This window comes from Engystomops pustulosus, chromosome 1, assembly GCF_040894005.1.
Source record: "Engystomops pustulosus chromosome 1, aEngPut4.maternal, whole genome shotgun sequence".
Lineage (NCBI taxonomy): Eukaryota > Metazoa > Chordata > Amphibia > Anura > Leptodactylidae > Engystomops > Engystomops pustulosus.
In genome coordinates this window covers 264,367,859-264,388,292 of record NC_092411.1, presented here as the reverse complement: position 1 = coordinate 264,388,292, position 20,434 = coordinate 264,367,859, and the positions used below count along the sequence as shown (strand labels likewise).

At 43.3% G+C, this 20,434-nt stretch overlaps 1 protein-coding gene and 1 long non-coding RNA gene across 2 annotated transcripts in view; one reads left to right on the top strand and one right to left on the bottom strand.

Moving 5' to 3' along the window:
• The window catches only part of LOC140112791 (uncharacterized), a 38,400-nt gene that overhangs the window by 4,946 nt on the left and 13,020 nt on the right, over window positions 1-20,434 (bottom strand). Inside the window, exon 2 of the long non-coding RNA XR_011852706.1 lies at window positions 8,392-8,468. This is a non-coding gene — a long non-coding RNA (uncharacterized lncRNA). The remainder of the gene's footprint in view (window positions 1-8,391; window positions 8,469-20,434) is intronic.
• LOC140112775 (ADP-ribosyl cyclase/cyclic ADP-ribose hydrolase 1-like) lies at window positions 1,392-13,088 on the top strand. The gene is made up of 9 exons (XM_072132606.1): window positions 1,392-1,656; window positions 5,256-5,385; window positions 7,050-7,185; window positions 7,571-7,653; window positions 8,409-8,485; window positions 9,108-9,200; window positions 9,577-9,663; window positions 12,069-12,110; window positions 12,815-13,088. Exons 1-8 carry the CDS (start codon window positions 1,454-1,456, stop codon window positions 12,079-12,081), a joined length of 822 nt encoding a protein of 273 aa, XP_071988707.1. The 5' UTR covers window positions 1,392-1,453; the 3' UTR covers window positions 12,082-12,110; window positions 12,815-13,088.

Below are 20,434 nucleotides of genomic sequence, written 5' to 3'. Positions count from 1 at the left end.
TGGAAAAGTGCCAAAAAATGGTCCAAAAGCATTGATAAGTGTGGTGCAAGGCATTTTAAACAGTGTTTTAGGTGCAAAATCACCAGAATTGTGGCGCAAGTGCGTTAATACATCCCCCGCAATATCACAGTAAAAAAGGTTAGAAAAAGACATCAGTCCATCAAGTCCAAACTTTACATTATATTGAATTGATCCATAAGAAGTCAAAAACCCTGCAAGGCAGATGCCAAAGTGGGGGCCGTTGCCACATCCGCACACCCCTCGTCTCTTGTGCTTGTATACAGTACGTTCGTGTGCAAGGGGTTTTGGGAGGGTGTTCTGTGTCCCTTAGTACCATTTCCATCTGTTTTTTAATCTCTTTGTACCTCATTATGCTATTATGTTGTAGTAAAATTTTACTAATTTGTCTTTGTAAAAAGATTTATATTTTTATCCTTTTGGGTCAGTTGAGTTGTTGTGTTTAATCGCAGGAATCATATGCAGAAGGAAGAAAACTATCGCTTTTTTATGAATAGAATGCTGATTTAGAGGGACACTGGGGCACATTTACTAAGGGTCCTGCGGCTGCGATTCCATCAGGTTTTCCTGAATATTTCCGATTTGCACCGTTTTGCGCTGAATTGCTCCGGGTTTTGGCGCACGCGATCGGATTGTGGCACATCGGTGCCGCGACAGAAATGGGGTGGGGGTGTGGCCGCCGGAAACCCAACAGATTCCGACAAACCGCGGAATTTAAAAAAAAGAATTGTGACGCAAGATCAGCACTCACATGCACCGGGAAGAAGAAGGTGAACTCCGGCGGACCTCAGAGCAGCAGCAACACCTGGTGGATATCAGGCGCACGACCGCAGACCCGAATCAGCGCCGGACAACGCACCGCGGGATCGCGACTGGACCGGGTAAGTAAATGTGCCCCACTATGTTTTGCATATTATTAGATGGGGTGAAAAGACGTTCTAGTTTTCCATGACTTTCTAAAGGTAACTTATTACTCTTGTTTGTACAATGTAGTATAGATTTATGGCATGAACGGCAGATTTATACATACGTGTTTTAATTGAGTTTTGAATCCAATATAATCCTTGTTTTATTAAAAAGCGTATATAAATGGAATACTTTCTGAATGTATTTTGTACATTGAATATTCAGGTATGTTTCCCTGCAATCGAAGGACTGATGATAACTGATCGGTCTATTCTATAAATGTGTACAGGGTTCAAAGTGCATCAGATAGATTTTAATAAGTCAATTTATTCAATATGAAATTCCTTGCCTTCCTATGGTGGACCGGCCTTTCAAACTCTAACATAGACCTGCATGTGTGTATAGGCTGGAAACAGCAGGAGTGGGAGGGGACCAAGAGAATATAAAGTGCTGACTGCCGAGTAACGTGTCTGGTTGTGAGGGCTGAAGGCTTAGTAAGCAGCCTTGTCCTGCAGAGAAGGAGGCAGCGATGTCTTGTCACCCTGTGACTGCACACCTGTTGCTGGGGTGCGTGCTGGCCCTGGTACCAATAGTGCTTACTTCCAATATATGGGACTTATTTGCAACAGGTTACCAGGAAACCCCGTTTGAAGCTCCAGGTACAACATCCAACATCAGAACAATCGTGATTGATCGCTGCCGTCAATATTGGTCCCTGCATCCAGAGATTGGGTGAGTAAGAATGATATTTGTGTGCGGGGACCAAGATATCAAATTTTGGGAATCATGTGACCTGAGGATTCAAAACTTCATTTGCTTTAATGGAATTAGAGCTTGATCACTGTATATTCCCATGAAGACAAGATTCTTATATATTCCGTATATACTCGACTATAAGCCGACCCGAGTATAAGCCGAGACCCCTAATTTTACCACCAAAAACTAGGAAAAATTACTGACTCGAGTATAAACCGAGGGTGGGAAATGCATTGGTCACAGCCCCCCCCCCAGTATATAGCCAACCAGCCCCCTATAGTATACAGCCAGCCCAGCCTGCTCCCAGTAGTATACAGCTTGCCCCCAGTAGTATACAGCCTGCCCATAGTAGTATACAGCCTGCCCCCAGTAGTATACAGCCTGCCCATAGTAGTATACAGCCTGCCCATAGTAGTATACAGCCTGCCCCCAGTAGTATACAGCCTGCCCATAGTAGTATACAGCCTGCCCCCAGTAGTATACAGCCTGCCCATAGTAGTATACAGCCTGCCCATAGTAGTATACAGCCTGCCCATAGTAGTATACAGCCTGCCCCCAGTAGTATACAGCCTGCCCATAGTAGTATACAGCCTGCCCCCAGTAGTATACAGCCTGCCCCCAGTAGTATACAGCACAGCCCCCAGTAGTATACAGCTTGCCCCCAGTAGTATACAGCACCTTCCCCAGTGGTATACAGCCCTGCCCCCAGTGGTATACAGCCTGCCCCCAGTGGTATACAGCCCTGCCCTCAGTGGTATACAGCTTGCCCCCAGTGGTATACAGCCCTGCCCCCAGTGGTATACAGCCTGCCCCCAGTGGTATACAGCCTGCCCCCAGTGGTATACAGCTTGCCCCCAGCATTAAAAAAAATAAACTTATGTACTCACCCTCCGGTGGCCCCGATGTGCAGTGCTGCTCCCCCGATGTCCCCGCCGCTTGTCTTCAGGCTTCCGCACCGTCTTCTCTCTTCTGCTGGGCGCCGCCATTGCTCTCTCCCTGCCGGCGCCTAGTATGACGCGCCGCTGCTGACGTCATACTACCGGGGGAAAGACATGGCGGCGCCCAGCAAAAGAAAGAAGACGGACGCGGAAGCCTGAAGACAAGCGGCGCGGACATCGAGGGAGCAGCGCTGCAGGTCGGGGCCACTGGAGGGTAAGTTTATACGTTTATTATTTTTTAAGTATTTTTTACTTAATATTGACTCGTGTATAAGCCGAGGGGACGTTTTTCAGCACATTTTTTGTGCTGAAAAACTCGGCTTATACACAAGTATATACGGTACTCAGGATAACAAAATAACATATTGGGCCATATTTACTAAGTGCTCTGCCCGTGTTTAATGCTCGGTGCAACAGATTCATTAAGATCGTGCTACAGAAATCATGAATCGGTCGCTTCCTGCACTTGCCCGACAGAGTTCACCATCTAGTTTTGTGGTGCACCTTTAATATAGGGCTTGTGACAGACTTTGCATGTAAAATCCGGCGCACGGTCCGACTGAGCACTGGAAAGCCCCCTAATTTGTGACGCATGGAGGCTAGCGTAGCTGTGCCACAAAAGGGTCGCGCATGAAACAATAGTGGCGCGGATAATACCTGTACAAACAGTTTACACCTAAAAGAATGTGCAAAGTCTGACAGAAAACTGGCACAAATCCCTTAGTAAACATGCCCAAATCTCTAATTCAATGGGGCACACTTACTTACCCGTCCCTGTGCGTTCCCCGAGATGCGTTGTCCTACGAGAATGCACATCCGCCGCGATTCACTTACATCATGTGTTGCTCCCCACTAAGGTCCGCCGGAGTTCACCTTCTTCTTCCTGGTGCATGTAAGTGCATGGCTTGCGACACAATTTAAATGTTAAATCCCGCCCCTAGTCTGAATCAGATCGTCCAACGGCCTGAAGCCCCCCCCCCAGATTTGTGTCGCATGAAAGCCAGTGTCGATGCAACGAAATCCAATCGCGTGTGCCAAAAACCCCTGCTAAATGCGTTGCAAATCAGAAATTGTTGGAATATCCGACGATAGTGCGGTCTGCGGACCCTAAATAAATGAGCCTTAATGTTATTAACAAGAATACATCATTTCACGTATAGAATTCTAACCTGTCTCTATTAGTCCTAGTGTATACAATTTTGGTTGACCCGGGATCCAACCATAAATCAAAAGTCTAGGGTCGGGGAGGACAGATTCTTCTTCTGTCTGATGCTACAGTGAGCTTCTCTCTGCATCGGCCACCACCATTGCATTACAAAACAAGCTCATTCACACACACAGACTTCCTGCTGGCAAGCAACAACGTGAAGAGAGTAAATCTACAAGCAACAGGCAGATAAGGTCTTTATCCAGAGGAGGGAGGCATATAGCAGAGCTGACCGTGTATGTTATAGCTGAGATAGCAGAGTTGAAAATGTGACTCAATGTTATATACATCTCATGGATCTCATCATCTCTGATCTTTGAGCTCTCATTCTATGTGTCGGATACTAGTCAATGTTCAGAAGATAAATAAAAGTGTAGATAAACCTGGACCCTGATAATCTAAGCACATTGTCAGCACACATCATCTCACAGCACAGATGGATCATGAAGTGTCTGCTTAGAGTGTCCATGCTCACACTCCGGAATTTTGCACTGACCATCGCAAGTGATAGGAGCTAAAACAGCAATAAAACTAAGTAAAATTGTAAAGTAAAGGTTAAAAATTATCTTTATTGTGTAAACATCACAAGGGGGTTGAAATTTTAGATTTTCTTTTATGTGCAAACCACTTTTAGGGAAAAGTTCATAACTTTTTAGTTTAGTTTCTGTTTCAATTCTTCTAAAGTGAGATGTTTGCTGTCAATGAATGTGGTCAGTGATGAGCATAGGCTTGGGAAGCAGAGCAACTGAATTGTTGCTGTATTATCCAACATGAAGTAAATCATATTAAGAAGTCCAGTTGTAAACCTGGAACAGGTGAATGATCAATCCAAGTTGCGATCTTGCCCTCATACAGCTCTGTACATGGAAAATATTTAAAGTTTTGGATTTTTGAAGGTGGGCAGGGAAAAATGGAAACTCAAAATGGCATGTTAATGCATATTCACAGTCATTATAGTGACCAAGCTTAAGGCACATTTACACGAACATATGCCCGCACGACTACGGCCGGCGCCATAGAGAGGAGGAGGAGGGGTCTTCCCCTCTCCATAGCGATACATTGCGCACGGTGCCGTAATAGGACATGTCATATCTTTTCCCTGTGTATGTAGTGGTACGGTGCAGTGCGCCCATTGCTTTCTATGGGACACAAGCAAGCTTGCCGCCGTACATACGCCCCCCACCCCCCATACGATCATGTGAATGTGGCCTTTACACAAAGAATGGAACTGTCTTCTTTATGTTCCATGATCTGTGCACTGGCGGAAGCGAACAGCTGATTTTTTATAGTAAAAAGTTGTTGGTCACAGGTTTCTTTGAGTGGGATTTGGGGCACGAGGAATGTATGAGATTCATCGCTGGTTCTTGACGTATATCCGTATACATTATGGGATTAGTCAAACTCTTTTCCTAATTTATTTCCTCACAAAGGGAAAGGGACTGCAACGCAATATGGGAAGAACTCCTAAATGCTGTACAAGGGAAAGATCCATGTGGAATCACTGAAGAAGACTACAGGCACCTCACTGAAATGACTGCAGAGCGTATCCCGTGCGATAAGGTGAGAGGCGTCTAATTATAACATTAAAGGGTCAAGATAAAAAAGATGGAGGAGTTTGTAGAGGGTCTCTTTCAGAGATACTATAGGGAACGTCTCACAACCTAACGAGCAACTCAAACATGGCCATAAGGTTCACTCATCTGGGGAGTGTGACCCGGTGCTGTGCTGAGCAGACATGTGGGTGCCAAACTGACCTCCATCCTGTAGTTTCCACTATCATCCTGCTCTGAAACCCTGTAATTTTGTCCCCGGGGCCTCTCATGATCCTTGTTGCCCTTCTCATTGCCCTTCTGTAGGCACTGCTGCACTTAGCTAGGCCTATTTTTTGTCTGGGCCTGGTCGCATGTAGCACCCACTTTGCTGAGCGGTGGGTCCGCCCGAGACAACAGATGCAGGCTTCACTCTGTACTCCCCATACAGTGGGGTAATGAGCTGGATCATTAGGCTCCGCTCAGTAAAAAGAGCCGGCTCTTTTCCCTCTTGCACAGCTCCCTTTTAATTGTATAATGAGAAGCCTCAGTCAAGTCAATTACCCATCTCCACATCACTTTTAAACCGATTTTAAACCGATCGGGTGAAAGGGGGTGTGGTTACCTGGATGGGGCCGGCTCGTTCTCAAACGATGCATCCCAACTGTGGGGCATTGTAGCGACACTGCTCCCCCACAGTTTCCACCCTGTGCCCTGCTCCCATTGCTGGTTCTTCCTGCTTTGCAGCATAACTCCTAGCCGGCTTCCTCTATGTTCCTCTGATCAACACTGGACTTTTCTGCAGCCCCTCGCCTGCTGGGTGCTGGTGTCTTTCCACAGTCTACATTGCCCTATCTGCCCTTCTCTACTCTAGACTGCTAAGCGTTCCTTTGTGAGAGCACAGTCGGGCAGATATACTATCACATCAGCACTAGTATTTTGCACTGGTTTGCATATAAAAAAAGTGTCTTTGGTGCTTTCATGTATTTATTATGTCCCCACAACACAATTTTGCTGTGGTTGCATTTTGTCCGACACTTCCTACTCGGTTGGCTTGTCTTGTTCTAGTAACTCCATGTTTTTTTTGCACCATTTGGCTTGAAATCTTTGGAGGTGGGCTTTTCTAAGTTAGAGGACTTACTGTGGACCCCTGACTGACCCAATCCAGACTCAATCCTATGTGTTCTTGCAGAATATGGGGCTGAGACCCGTTGCTAAAGCCTTTCTGAAATGGGAAAGAGATATTCCTGGACTTATGTAGGAGGAATAGAAAGAGATTGAGGGTTCCTTTTTTGTTACTAGGGTCTGTGATTTCCTTATCCAATTTAAGTTTGTGCACAGGACATGCCACACTCCTGCTACAAGCAAGCAAACGAAGCAAACAACAAGCAAAGTAAAAAAAATAAATTCACCTGTCCAACATACAGTGCTACCTATAAGACAGGCAGGTGTAGGACATGTGATGTGGACAAATTTTAAACAACAAATTACATATTAGCTTGTATCTTTTATGATCCTTTTGAATACTAATTATGCTTATTGCTGGAAAACCCCTTTAATTACTGGTTTATCTGTTCCTGAGAAAACCAATATGGCTGCTATTTTGACAGTTTTGCATTTACGTTATTATCCCCTTCCTATATTAATTTTCCTTCTTGTCTCAGTGTTTTTGTCAAATATTTTGTGTCTCCCCAGACTCTTCTATGGAGCAGGACAAATAAACTTGTACTCCAATACGCAACAGAATCAGACCATTTTTTGACCCTTGCAGAAACTCTCCTGGGCTTTATGTTCAATGAACTTATATGGTGTGGAACGACTCTAGGGCCAGGTAACAATATATTCTAGGCCGATAAGTAAATTGCTTATCTATATATAAATATATATACATTGGGACTTATTTACGAAGGGTCCAACGGCCGCATTTTCGGCAGTTTTCCCGACTTTTCGGGGATCGCGCCGGGGATTGTGTCGCGCGCGATCGTTTTGTGTCACCATCGCGCCGGCTTTCACGCGGCACAAATCAGGTGGCGGGCCGTCGGACGATCCAACGTATTTGGACTACACGCGGGATTTAACATTTAAAGACAGCACTTACACGCATTTCCGCCTGGGATATCTCTAGGCTGGTTTTGAAACATAAGCTCATAGCATCCTGAGAATGTCTTTTGGTACATTCTATACAGTAAATATCCAATGTCTATTGTCTATTTTAGGATTTAACTTTACGGCTTGTCCTGCGTGGGATGAATGTGAATACAACTCCATTCAATCATTCTGGAAGATGGCATCTGCTGCAGTAAGTAACAACCAGGACTCTGTATCAATCCTAGAAATCAGTTCATTTATGGGGGATACATTTCAATTATAAAAATACCTCTTGAATGTTCTAAAACAATGAAAGATTTATTTATTGGCAGCCTATCCTTAGGACAAGATCAGATCTGAGTGGTCCAACACCGAGTTGCCCAACTATCAGCTGTTTGAAGAGACCATAGCTTTCAGGTGATCGCTGCAGCCTCTGCACATAGTGCCATACATAGTGCTCTACATTGTACAATGGCTGTACCACTATTTGGAACTCAGCCTCATTCATTTAATGACTTGACAAATGGAAATGACACCAAAGTAGCACTCATTGGCGAGTTGGGACTGCTTCAAACAGGTGATCAGAGGGGTGTCTTATGTAACTTTGGAATACCCTTTTAACAGCTTTGTGTTATCCTTTTCCCTAGCTATACAAGAGCTGTCTGCTCTACTTGTCTCAGGGAGTGACGAGGGGTCTGACGGAGGTAACTGGGACCCCAGCAAACCCCCTGTTCACGTGATCTGTGGGGGTCTCACCACTGAGACCCCCGCGGAACAGCAATTTCAGCCCCATCCAGTGGATAGGGCCTAACTTGTTTAGTGGGAAAACCCCATTAAGTACTTAAATGATTTAATATGGGGGCTTAACAGTATCTGCAGTGTTCAAACAACAGGTAAGTCCTAAACTACCTTGAGCGAAGACACTTACGTGTTCCTTCCCTTTAATTACCTGATTTGTTTTCCCAGTTTGCTCAAGAATCTTGTGGAATTGTAAATGTGATGTTAAACGGCTCCGCAGAAGGTGATCTAGTCAAGAAACAAAGGTAATGTATCATCTGATGTATAACATGAAAGATCAGGACATAAGTAGTAAATGTAGCCACACTATCTCAGCTATTGCACATGTGGTTACTGATCATCATATCTATTTAGAGTTTATCTTTATGATGTTTTTCTTGCTCTATTAACACTTGTCAACTTGTCACCTTTGCTACACAAATGGAACGTTGCTTGTGCGCCGGCGTATGATAGCCACGCTGCCCATGAGGTGCAGCCGTATACATCAAGAGGCTACCTGGAGTAGAAATAGGAACAGGCAGTGACTTTTCACGTATGCGGCCCCTTTGTGCCCCTCCACTCCCCCTCCCCGGAGAGGAGGTGGCATAAAGGAGAAAATAATCTAGCATTTGCGATTATTTCAGAGCTGTATACTGTATGGAGAGTACATGGTTTCTATCCTACCTGAGACAGCTGATCTAATCTCAAATTATGAATCCGCGCAACCTGTCCCAGTCTGTACTGTAAAGCTGAATTGTAAATCAGGAGGTATCTGCTGACTGTGACGTCTTCAATGAAAATACAGCTCAAAAACCTTAGGTGTAGCAATCTGATTACTTGAATAATATATTACATTTTATGGCTATATATTTATGTTTTATCTTTCAGTATTTTAAGGACTGTGGAAATTCCTAACTTGGACCCAAGCAGAGTCTCTGAAGTAAAGGTCTTTGTGATCATTGACAAAGAAGAAGAGGACAAGTAAATACTAAATATGACAATACACAATCATAAGTAATTTCAAGGGGTTTTCCATATTCAGAGAATTGGGTTTAAGGTTACTGGATGTCACTGCAGTTTTCCAGGGGATTTCAATTCCTGTCCAAAGTGGCCAATGACCTTTGGGTTTTACTTTAAGCCATAATCACCAAAATTAACATAAATAAACACTTGAAAAAGTTCGCTCTGCTTGTAATGTCGCTATATAACATAAACGTTTCACTTTATTTGAATGGCTGGAAAAAAAATGTTTTAATTTATATTTGTATTCTAATTTATAGACTAGCGCTTGTATATTCTGTGTATTTGTATACTTTCTATTTCTTAGCAGGAAATATGACTCTTTTTTTTATTTCAGAAATTCCTGTGGTAGCAAGTCCCTAATGGAGCTAAAGAATGAGGTTGAAGAGCACCATATGACATATTCCTGCATTGACAATTTCAGGTAACTTTTCCTGGATCATGAATAATGCATTAAAGGGCATCTACCACCAAGATGAAGGATTATATGCAAATGCGCCTGAGGGGCTTCAACATCTTGGTGGTAGATATTCTTTAATGACCTGGGATTGCCAGATATACTGTATGACCTATGTATCAGCTTGTGAGGACATTACTTTTAAGGCAGAGCTGAATAATATATACATAGTTTCTCTCATTTGAACTCTGAAAATCTGTAGTCCAAAGTGTGTACAGAATAAGCAATTTTTTTGTGATTTTGCAATCATTTTCCAGGAGATCTTCTCTTCAGCAGTCACCCCACTCCCAAAAGTAAATAAAATAAATAACTTAAATAAAACATTTCAAATTGGGGGTCAATAGTGATAATTGGACCTGACTGTCCCCAGTGAATATGTATCCATCACACTGCCACAGTATATAGGTATCCAGCATACTTCCCCCCAGTATATAGCTATCCAGCACACTGCCCCCCCCCAGTATATAGGTATCCAGCTCACTTCCCCCCAGTATATAGCTATCCAGCACACTTCCCCCCAGTATATAGCTATCCAGCACACTTCCCCCCAGTATACAGCTATCCAGCACACTTCCCCCCAGTATACAGCTATCCAGCACACTTCCCCCCAGTATATAGCTATCCAGCACACTTCCCCCCAGTATATAGCTATCCAGCACACTTCCCCCCAGTATATAGCTATCCAGCACACTTCCCCCCCAGTATATAGCTATCCAGCACACTTCCCCCCCAGTATATAGCTATCCAGCACACTTCCCCCCAGTATATAGCTATCCAGCACACTGCCTGGACTATATAGGTATCCAGCACACTGCCCCCCCCCCAGTATATAGGTATCCAGCTCACTTCCCCCCAGTATATAGCTATCCAGCACACTTCCCCCCAGTATATAGCTATCCAGCACACTTCCCCCCCAGTATATAGCTATCCAGCACACTTCCCCCCCAGTATATAGCTATCCAGCACACTGCCTGGACCATATAGGTATCCAGCACACTGCCCCCCCCCCCAGTATATAGGTATCCAGCTCACTTCCCCCAGTATATAGGTATCCAGCACACTTCCCCCAGTATATAGGTATCCAGCACACTTCCCTCCCAGTATATAGCTATCCAGCACACTTCCCTCCCAGTATATAGCTATCCAGCACACTGCCCCCCCAGTATATAGGTATCCAGCAAACTGCCCCCCAGTATATAGGTATCCAGCACTTTGCCCTCAGTATATAAGTATCCAGCACACTGGCCCCCCGGATATAGGTATCCAGCACACTTTCACCCAAGTATACAGCTATCCAGCACACTGCCCCCAGTATATATGTGGCGCCTCAACAACATGAGTCAGTACAGTCATTCCTAAATCATTGTTACTGCTGTCCCCATGTATGTAGGTGTGTGGGACATTATGAAGGAGGACATGATTTTAAGACCAAGTTTGTAGGCAATTAAAGATATCTTCATCCAAAGATTTTGAGGCAAAAAGGTGCTATAAAACGCATCACTATAATAAGAGTCTTCTTGTGTTCTGACGATTCCCTGAACACAGAAGAGGTATTACCTTGATTTATTGTTTAACCTAATAAATGTTGTAGTGTAGTGGGCATTGAAATATGCAAGGTGTCTCACTAGTCACATATGACGAGTCGTGGCGGCTAAAATCTCTTAGGTTTGGAGGATGCAGAGCAGTCAGAGGACAGGCCAGTGTGAGCCAGCAGGCTCTCTTCCTGAACCTCGCTCCATGATCCTGACAATATATGGCACAGTTTCTTGTATTCATGCAAATCTTGTTAAAAAAAGGAATGACCACTTAATCTCTTTGGGACAGTTTGGTTGCTCATTCAAAGCCTATTTTCTAGGAATGTTTTAGTTAGGATTTGGCTTTATTCTGAGAAGGTTTTGGTCTAGTAGCAATTCTTTCTGATCCGCTTGAACGGGCTAAAGGGTTTTTCCTCCATTTGTGATGGTGGGAACATTTGCAGTGCAGGTAACTTACTGTCAACCTTCTTGAAGAAGGTTTGATAACATTTTCTTTAGCTCGGAGGTGTAGATTAAGAAATGTAATGCTTGTTTCAGAGAGAGGTTTGGGTGCATGTAAGGACCAAGCCATTAGTATTGATGTGGGAGACAAATGTCTGGAATAAATCATCAATATACCCCTTATAGGTAATGATGTGATTTTTCCACTTTTGGTTGTCTGAGATGTAGACTGGTTTACTGGTGCCCATGGCGGTGCCACGGCTTTGCCTGAGGAAACTGTTCTGGAAAGTAAAAATGTTTTGACTAAGGTTAAAGCAATTAAAATGAGTGTTTAGAAAGCATCAAAGGGTCTTGGCTGTGGCATTTTTTAAACATCTGGATTCCTTTTTCATGCAGGATATTTGACTAAAGCACTGAGATGTCGAGTGTGAGCCACCGGTAAGTAGATTTCTATTTTTTAAATTGGATAGCACACTATCTACACTATCTTCTCCATAGCGGCAAGTGCGGGAGCAGTAGAAAACAGCAGCGATGTCTAAAGACATTGCTGCAGACTCCGGACCTGCACCCGCTGACGTCTAGCTAAAGTCAGCAGGCGGTCCAAAGAGAGTTAAGGTAGATCTAATGGTAGGTTCCTATCAGCCTACCCTAATATATGTTTAGCTAACCTTATAATGCTTTCTAAGCTTGGCTAAATTTTATCTACCTAACATGTTAATTTTTCTGAGAGGCTACTGGAGTAAAGGCTACTCTACACCTCTGCAGCCTCTGTGATCCCTCCCTATCTGCACATTCTCAGAACGCTCCTGCAGATCACTGCTTTGTCAGTCCTCTGTGCATGCGCAGTAACTCTGGCATATGGCAGCGCTCCCGTCGGTACTGATGCCAGAGCTACTGCTCATGTGCAGTTCTCCAGTAGAGCAGTGAGCATCAGGAACAGTGTGAACGGTGCACCGTGTATGCGCAGGTAGAGAAAGCTAGATTAGGGCCTAGTACGCTAATAGGAACCTACCATCAGAACTACCTTTACAGTTAGATTTCTGAAGGTAGGTTTCAGTTAATAAAGTGTCATTTCTCTCTGTAACGTTTCTTCAATGTAGAATTGGTTTATTACATTTACATTTCATTTCTTCATCTAACAGACCAGTCCAAGCTCTGCAATGTGCCGACAATCCTGATCCTGTACCTGCAATAAGTGCACCTACCTGTAAAATAACGTGTTCAATTAAAGAATGCAAAATAAATAAGGATTATTAATTAGCTGCTGTTACCTGATACAATGTGATTTTTAAACATGTTTAAGGAATGTATCTTGTTAATAAAGATCAGCGGATCACATTAATTTCCCTATTGTAAAAGAATCAGAGCTGCTATTGGTGCTAATAAACTGTTGGAATGAGTAGTTGGAATAAAGTAATGCTAATTTTGTCACCACTTTGTCTCTTGGGATTATTGCATTAAAGAAATGCACCAGTAGAGGGCGCTAGAGTTTTAATTAGTACAACTTCGGTAAATGTGTAGCAATATATAATTTGGCCAGTAGATGGTGATATAAGCTGGTGTGTGGCCAATACATGACACAGAACCTTAGTACACATATTACACACAGTACTGTACATACACACAAGGGTACTAAAGGGACACAGATTCAAACAGCAGTTTCTTCACCTGACAAAATTTGCCATGTAATACTGGTAAGTCCAATGCAGACAAAGTAAAATATTCCAAAACTACCCTAAACTGCCAGGCATGGTATGAAAAGTAAAGTATGCTTAGCCAGCTCCAGCTCCTGGGTTTTTTAAACTTTAACTCAAGGGTTGCCCAAGAGTTCCAAAAAAATCAGGAGCTGGGCTCGAGCTGGCTTTTAAAAAAAATAAACAGGTGCTCACCTCCTCGATTGCTCCTGATGTCCCGCGCTGCTGTCCGTCTGATCCGTGCTCGTTTGTTTACAGGGGCACGGAATCTATGCTCGGGGAGATTCCGGCTGGCCAAAGCTCCCCAAGCACAGCTTCTTTTCCCCTGTTACCCAGTTTATCAGACTGCAGATTGGCGCGGGACATCAGGAGCGACAGAGGAGGATGAGTACACATTTATTTTTTTTTTAAAGTCTGCCCCAGCTTGGCTACTAATTTTTTGGAACTCTCGGACAACTCCTTTAAAGGGGTTATCCGGGACTATAAAAATTCACCAGATGTTCCCAGTAGTCACCAATCATCACCCTAATGACCATACCTTACCTTGATTCAAACTTTGAATCCTCCCTGCATATGGGGTTAAACATCAGCCTGCAAATGTTTACAATCTCAGCTTCCTGTATGGACGTTTTTGTGCTGCAGAAACTACACTCCCCACAGTGCATTGTGCTGTAAACACAGCAGGGAGTGTATCCACCCATTCCAGCCTACACGGTGCTGGCAACCCCGCCCACTACACCTTCCAGGCTCTGCTGGATTGTGCTGGATCTGCTGTGATTGGCCGAGGATGTGCCATACACATCCCGACATGGCAGAGTATTATAAATTCCGGGCATGCGCAGTGGCCGCATCGAAGCGCTTCCTCTACTGCGCATGCGCCGGATAGATGCCGACTTCCCAGCCCATCGAGTGACGAGGAGGAGAAGACCCCACCTATCCGTCCCGAGGGCGGCAACGTGTAGAAGATAGACCTGTGGACGTGACGTCAGTGGAAGTGAAGAGAGAAGAAGACGCGATGTCACGTGACCGGCTCTGGACCGAGGGGAACCAGCCACTTCAGGAACGGTAAGTATATTAGAAAGTTAGTCAATTTACACATAGCTTTAGATTAGTCAGGGGAACCTAGGTCCTGGACAACCCCTTTAAAGCTTAGGGGACCTGCTTTAGCCAATCGCATTTATGTGAGGGGTCTACTGTTTACAATACGTTTGGCTGCTTTGAACCTGTTAATCTTAATAGGTAAACAGGTTTAAAGCAGCCAGACACACGGTAAACTGTAAAAACGGATGTGTATTAAAAACAGACCAAAAACGCCACGTGTGGCATCGCCCTAAATCTCACCTTAGTTCTATTTTGATGTTTGAGAACTAGGAAAGACTATCTACACATAGTACAGTATAACAGCATCAAAACTACTACAAAGGAGACAGAGGGTGGATCACATAAATCGATCAAATCCAATGTTTCCCACATTGTTGTTTCTTAAGACCTCAGTACCTGGAATAGACACGCGCCACTTGCTTCTTACTCGAGAGTGTAAGATTATTCGCAATCCAGTCAGTAACAATTTACGTTTAGATTAAATCCTTTCACCTTGTTGCATAGGGAATGATTGCTCCAAGACAGCAGACAGTAGCTTAGTAATAGCTCCATTACAATCAGGGCAGTTACTTGGTCATTTAGGTCATGTCACATGATGTCACTTTCTGCTGATTCTTCTATAATGTAGAAATAAAAGGCAGTATACTACCTTATCAGTACTGTGGTACTCCTTAAAGGGAACCTGTCATCGGAAATTGGCCTAATAAACCACTACCCGTATGTTGTCAAGCAGCTGAACAGCTTCTAGATCACGTTTCTTTCATGGCCAAGCTTGACTTCAGTGTTAAACTCTCCGCCTCCTTGACTTTATACATCTTACTTACATCTAACTTCAAAGTTGATTTTCTGGATGATGCCACCGCACTGGGTCATGAAAGAAACATCATCTAGAAACTGTTCAGCTGCGAGTAAACATACTGATAGTGGTTTATTAAGCCAATTTCTGATGACAGGTTCCCTTTAAGTAATGGTTCCCCATGGTCTTATCATTGGTCCAGACCCAGCACATCATCATTAGTGGTTGGGACAGAGACTTGCAGGGGAGCAGAACATTTACCAGGGCTTGTTCGCCAGATTTCCCCTTTACGCTACCTCCAGGCCAAGTGGGTGTGAGGGGGATGAGGCCGGTAGCCTGCATACCTTCAAGCCTGAAAGCTTGCTGGTGATAGCACATTCTACATTAGCATAGGTTTAAAAAAAATTTAGGAAAAGGAGTCCATTAAAAAATAAATCATAAGGTCAGATCCTGCATCAGGATGCAAAGTGGATTCAATTAGTGATGCTGCTTTTTACACATGCATGTGTTAACATGTTAACACATGTTTACATTGCGTAAACACATGCATTTTGTAAATGGTATGTTAATAGCGGGGTAAGGAGGCAAATCTCCTCTTCTCAGCTGTTCTCATGTGAATATGTTACTGCCACGTGTGAACGCACCCTTTCAGATGCAGTTTTTGATGTCCTAACCAGGATTGGAGAAGCATTGGCCATTTTCAATGATGTTCTTGCCCTTTATCATCTGCACCTGCTTTTGGCTTTACAAATTGCATCTGAAAAACTGAACATGTGAACGCACCCTGAATCAGACAGTAGATTTCCCTTAAAGGGTTTTTCCCACAAAAGAAAATTCTCACATCTCAATCCACTAGTGATGTTAACACAATAAAGATAATTTTAACCCTGTACTTTACAATGTTACTCAGTGCTATAGCTGTTTTAGCTCCTATCACTTTTCTGGCTACTCAGTGCAAAATTCCAGGGTGTGGGTGGGACCTCACTAAGCAGACAGATTACTGTATTATCCATCTAGTTCTGTGGGGTGACAACGTGGTTACATTATCAGGGTAAAGGTGTATATACACTTTCATCTGGCTTCTGACATTGCACTAATACACTGACACATAGAAGGAGAGATGAGACACATCAGAGATGCGTGAGATTACACAGAGGCTGACAAACTTTTACACTGTTACACTATGAGCTCTGCTACATCTCACAGACATGTGCCTGCCCCCCCCCCCCCCTCTCCTTCCCCTGGATCACTTATCTCCTTGTAGTTTGCAGCCCCTCTCTCTCCTCAGGATGTGCTGGCAGGAAATCATCAGTGCATGTGTCTGAGCTCCATGCAGGGGGCGTGGCTACAGGCTCAGAGCAGAGAGACGCAGGTATCTCATCTGCACACTGTCACATGCAAATCCAAGATGGCGGCCACCCGGCCTAACTCAGAAGTTACAGGGTCGTGTCTAGGGGCAACTGAAATTGTGTACAGCAGGACTGATAGAGACAGGTTGGAATTATATCTGGGAAATTCAGTATTTTTGTTCATAACAGTGAATTAGAGAATGTTTTATTGTGTTATCCTGAGTACATATAAGAAACTTGTCTTTGTTGTCAAGTTCATTATTTGTGTGAATTATAATTCAGTCAGTCATTATTATGACACTTAAAATTCCAGGAAAAAAACTCCTAGTAGCTCTTGTGACAAGCTACATCCTGCAACCTGGGATATTACTAACCTCTTGATGTCAGTGCTGTTGTTGTACATTGTGCAAACCTTGTAAAAACGTGCTTGTAGGTTACAACATGTGGCCAAATTACCTCCGGCCTGTGTGCCAGAGAACTAATAGATTTTATTTGGACATATCTCCTCCTATCATTGATCTAAAATGTGACTCTGGAAGTTCACATCCTGATCGGAGTGTCAGTGTTTTGTTCCAATGGACCATATTCATAATGCAGTGGTCTGCAGGGTTTCCATTACTAAGCAGGATGCAACTTAACACTTAATGGGATTTTATGTTTTGTGATGTTTAATGCATAGCTCCCAACCGTCCCGATTTTGACGGGACTTTCCCGTTTTTCGTACCTCTGCCCCGCGTCACGGGCAGCTATGAGATTGTCACGGGTCCCGCTGTGTCCCCATAGTAGAAAGCCTGAACTCACAGTACAGAATGGCTTCTACAGACATCAGGAGGGAATCCTTTTCAGGAAGTGTCGGGCTTAGCGGAGAGCAGGGACCACGTCATCAGGTCAGATCAGCATCTGTCCATATATGGTCACTGCATCTCCTAGGGTTCCCCAGAGCAGACATCGGGAGGGAATCCTTTTCAGAGAAGTGTCGGCTTAGCGGAGAGAGCAGGGACCACGTCATCAGCTTCAGATCTCTGTCTATATATGGTCACTGCATCTCCTAGGGTTCCCCAGAGCAGACATCGGGAGGGAATCCTTTTCAGAGAAGTGTCGGGCTTAGCGGAGAGAGCAGGGACCACGTCATCAGCTTCAGATCAGCATCTGTCCATATATGGTCACTGCATCTCCTAGGGTTCCCCAGAGCAGACATCGGGAGGGAATCCTTTTCAGAGAAGTGCCGGCTTAGTGGAGAGAGCAGGGACCACGTCATCAGGTCAGATCAGTATCTGTCCATATGGTCTCCAGGGCTTCCCCAGACACAAGCTATTTATATAATTAAATTACATAAAGTTTTGGCCTGGCTGAGATTCAAACCTGGGACCCTCTGCACCATAGACAGGTGCTTAACTAACTGAGCTATAAGCCCAGTGATACAGAGCTGAGGATTTCTGGTAACTAAGACATGTTATCAGCCAGTGTTACATTGTGATACAGACTAATGCACTGATATATAGAGAGGGATCTTCTCAGAGATTATTATTGTAATTATTCAGACTATTATTATTATTATTATTATTATGGAGATGATTATTAATAATGGTAAAAATAATAATAATCATCTCAATAATAATAATAATAATCTCCATAATAATAATAATAATAGTCTCAATAATTACAATAATCTGAGAAGATCCCTCCCTATATACCAAGGCAGTATATAGTCATAGTTCTTAGTTACCAAAATTCTCCACCTTGTTAATCACAGAGGTTATAGCTCAGTTGGTTGGGGTGCTGTGTCATTGTTGTACATGGACACTGCAGGTTCTGGGTTCAAATCCCAATGAGGATAATTTTTTTTTTTTTTTATTGAGATGATTTTTATTATTTTAATATGGCTAAAATTTGGGGCGTGGCCAGGGAGTGATTGGGGGTGTGGCTTAGGGGGATCTTTCCTTTTCACAAATGTTGGGAGGTATGTTTAATGATCTACAAGACAGAGGACATAGCCTTGAATGTAGTTTGTGGAAAGGGAATTTTTTTAACACAAGATGCTGAAATGACTTTGAAGGTGATTTTTTTTTTGTATACATCACTGTGTTTATGATTTCTGTACTGTGACATCACTGTGTGTATTATATCTGCACTGTGACATCACTGTGTGTATTATCCCTGTACTGTGACATCACTGTGTGCATTATCCCTGTACTGTGACATCACTGTGTATATTGTCCCTGTACTGTGACATCACTGTGTGTATTATCCCTGTAATGTGACATCACTGTGTGTATTATCACTGTACTGTGACATCACTGTGTATATTGTCCCTGTACTGTGACATCACTGTGTGTATTATCCCTTTACTGTGACATCATTGTTTGTATTATTTCTGTTCTGTGACATCACAGTGTGTATTATTTCTGTTCTGTGACATCACTGTGTGTATTACCCCTGTACTGTGACATCACTGTGTGTATTATCCCTGTACTGTGACATCACTGTGTGTATTATGCCTGTACTGTGACATCACTGTGTGTATTATCCCTGTACTGTGACATCACTGTGTGTATTATGCCTGTACTGTGACATCACTGTGTGTATTATCCCTGTACTGTGACATCACTGTGTGTATTATCCCTGAACTGTGACATCACTGTGTGTATTATCCCTGTACTGTGACATCACTGTGTGTGTTATCCCTGTACTGTAACATCACTGTGTGTATTATCCCTGTACTGTGACATCACTGTGTGTATTACCCCTGTACTGTGACATCACTGTGTGTATTATCCCTGTACTGTGGCATCACTGTGTGTATTATCCCCGTACTGTGACATCACTGTGTGTACAATGCCTGTACTGTGGCATCACTGCGTCTATTATCCCTGTACTGTGACATCACTGTATGTATTATACCTGTAATGTTACATCACTGTGTATTATCTCTTTACAGTGACATCACTGTGTGTAGTTTCTCACACTGTGATATCAATGTTTATCAATGTTGTGATATCAATGTTTATTATTCCTGCGCTGTGCCATTACTGTGAGAATGACTCCTATAATATGACATAATTGTGTGAATAATTCCTAAGTTGTGACATCACTTTGAGCATTCTCTGAATTGTTAAACAATAGTGTTATATCTATACTGTGATATCACTATGCATATTATCTTATTAATGTAACATTACTGTGTGCATTATTCCACTGCTGTTATATCACTGTGTACAAGGTGCTTGCATTGTAGTGTGACTGTTTGCATTGTTCTCTTTTGTAAAAACTAAAAGAAAAGCAGATCCTGCAGGGAGGGGGGTACACACCTGTATGTAAGTGTGCTTGGTTTATAATCCTTCATCCTGATGAGTGTAGATTTCCTTTAATGACATTGTGTTCTGTTATATTTATTTATTTACGGCATTATGAGTTTTTGTATCATAACTTCATTTTCCTGATACACCCCTTTAACCTTTCCACACTTTTCCCAGATGCTCCACACGTTATATGCCCAATGATGCTAGTACTATGCCGACATTTTATAAGATGGGAATTGGACAAGCTGCCAGGAATTGTCAAAATCTGCTCCAGGAATCATGTAGGGTTTGTCAGTGTTCTGTTTGTCCCCAGATCAGAGCACAAAGCCGTGACATACATACAGCATCTCCTGCTACACCTCTGTGTGACTTCATATATATGTATATTTCTCATGATTCCATCCATAGCATGCACATGTATCCATAGCAATGACACAGAGTATACAAGACTGTGTGCAATGCCCTGAGCCAGCCCACCTACTGAGCTCACTCTCATTGTTGTCTCTCCCGCCCAGGTAATGTT

Excerpts from the sequence above, each read along its gene's own strand:
- LOC140112775 (XM_072132606.1), top strand. The coding sequence starts at position 1,454 with ATGTCTTGTCACCCTGTGACTGCACACCTGTTGCTGGGGTGCGTGCTG. Across the intron at positions 7,186-7,570 it reads TGGAACGACTCTAGGGCCAG|GATTTAACTTTACGGCTTGT; the intron begins GTAACAATATAT and ends TGTCTATTTTAG. Across the intron at positions 9,201-9,576 it reads GACAAAGAAGAAGAGGACAA|AAATTCCTGTGGTAGCAAGT; the intron begins GTAAATACTAAA and ends TTTTTATTTCAG.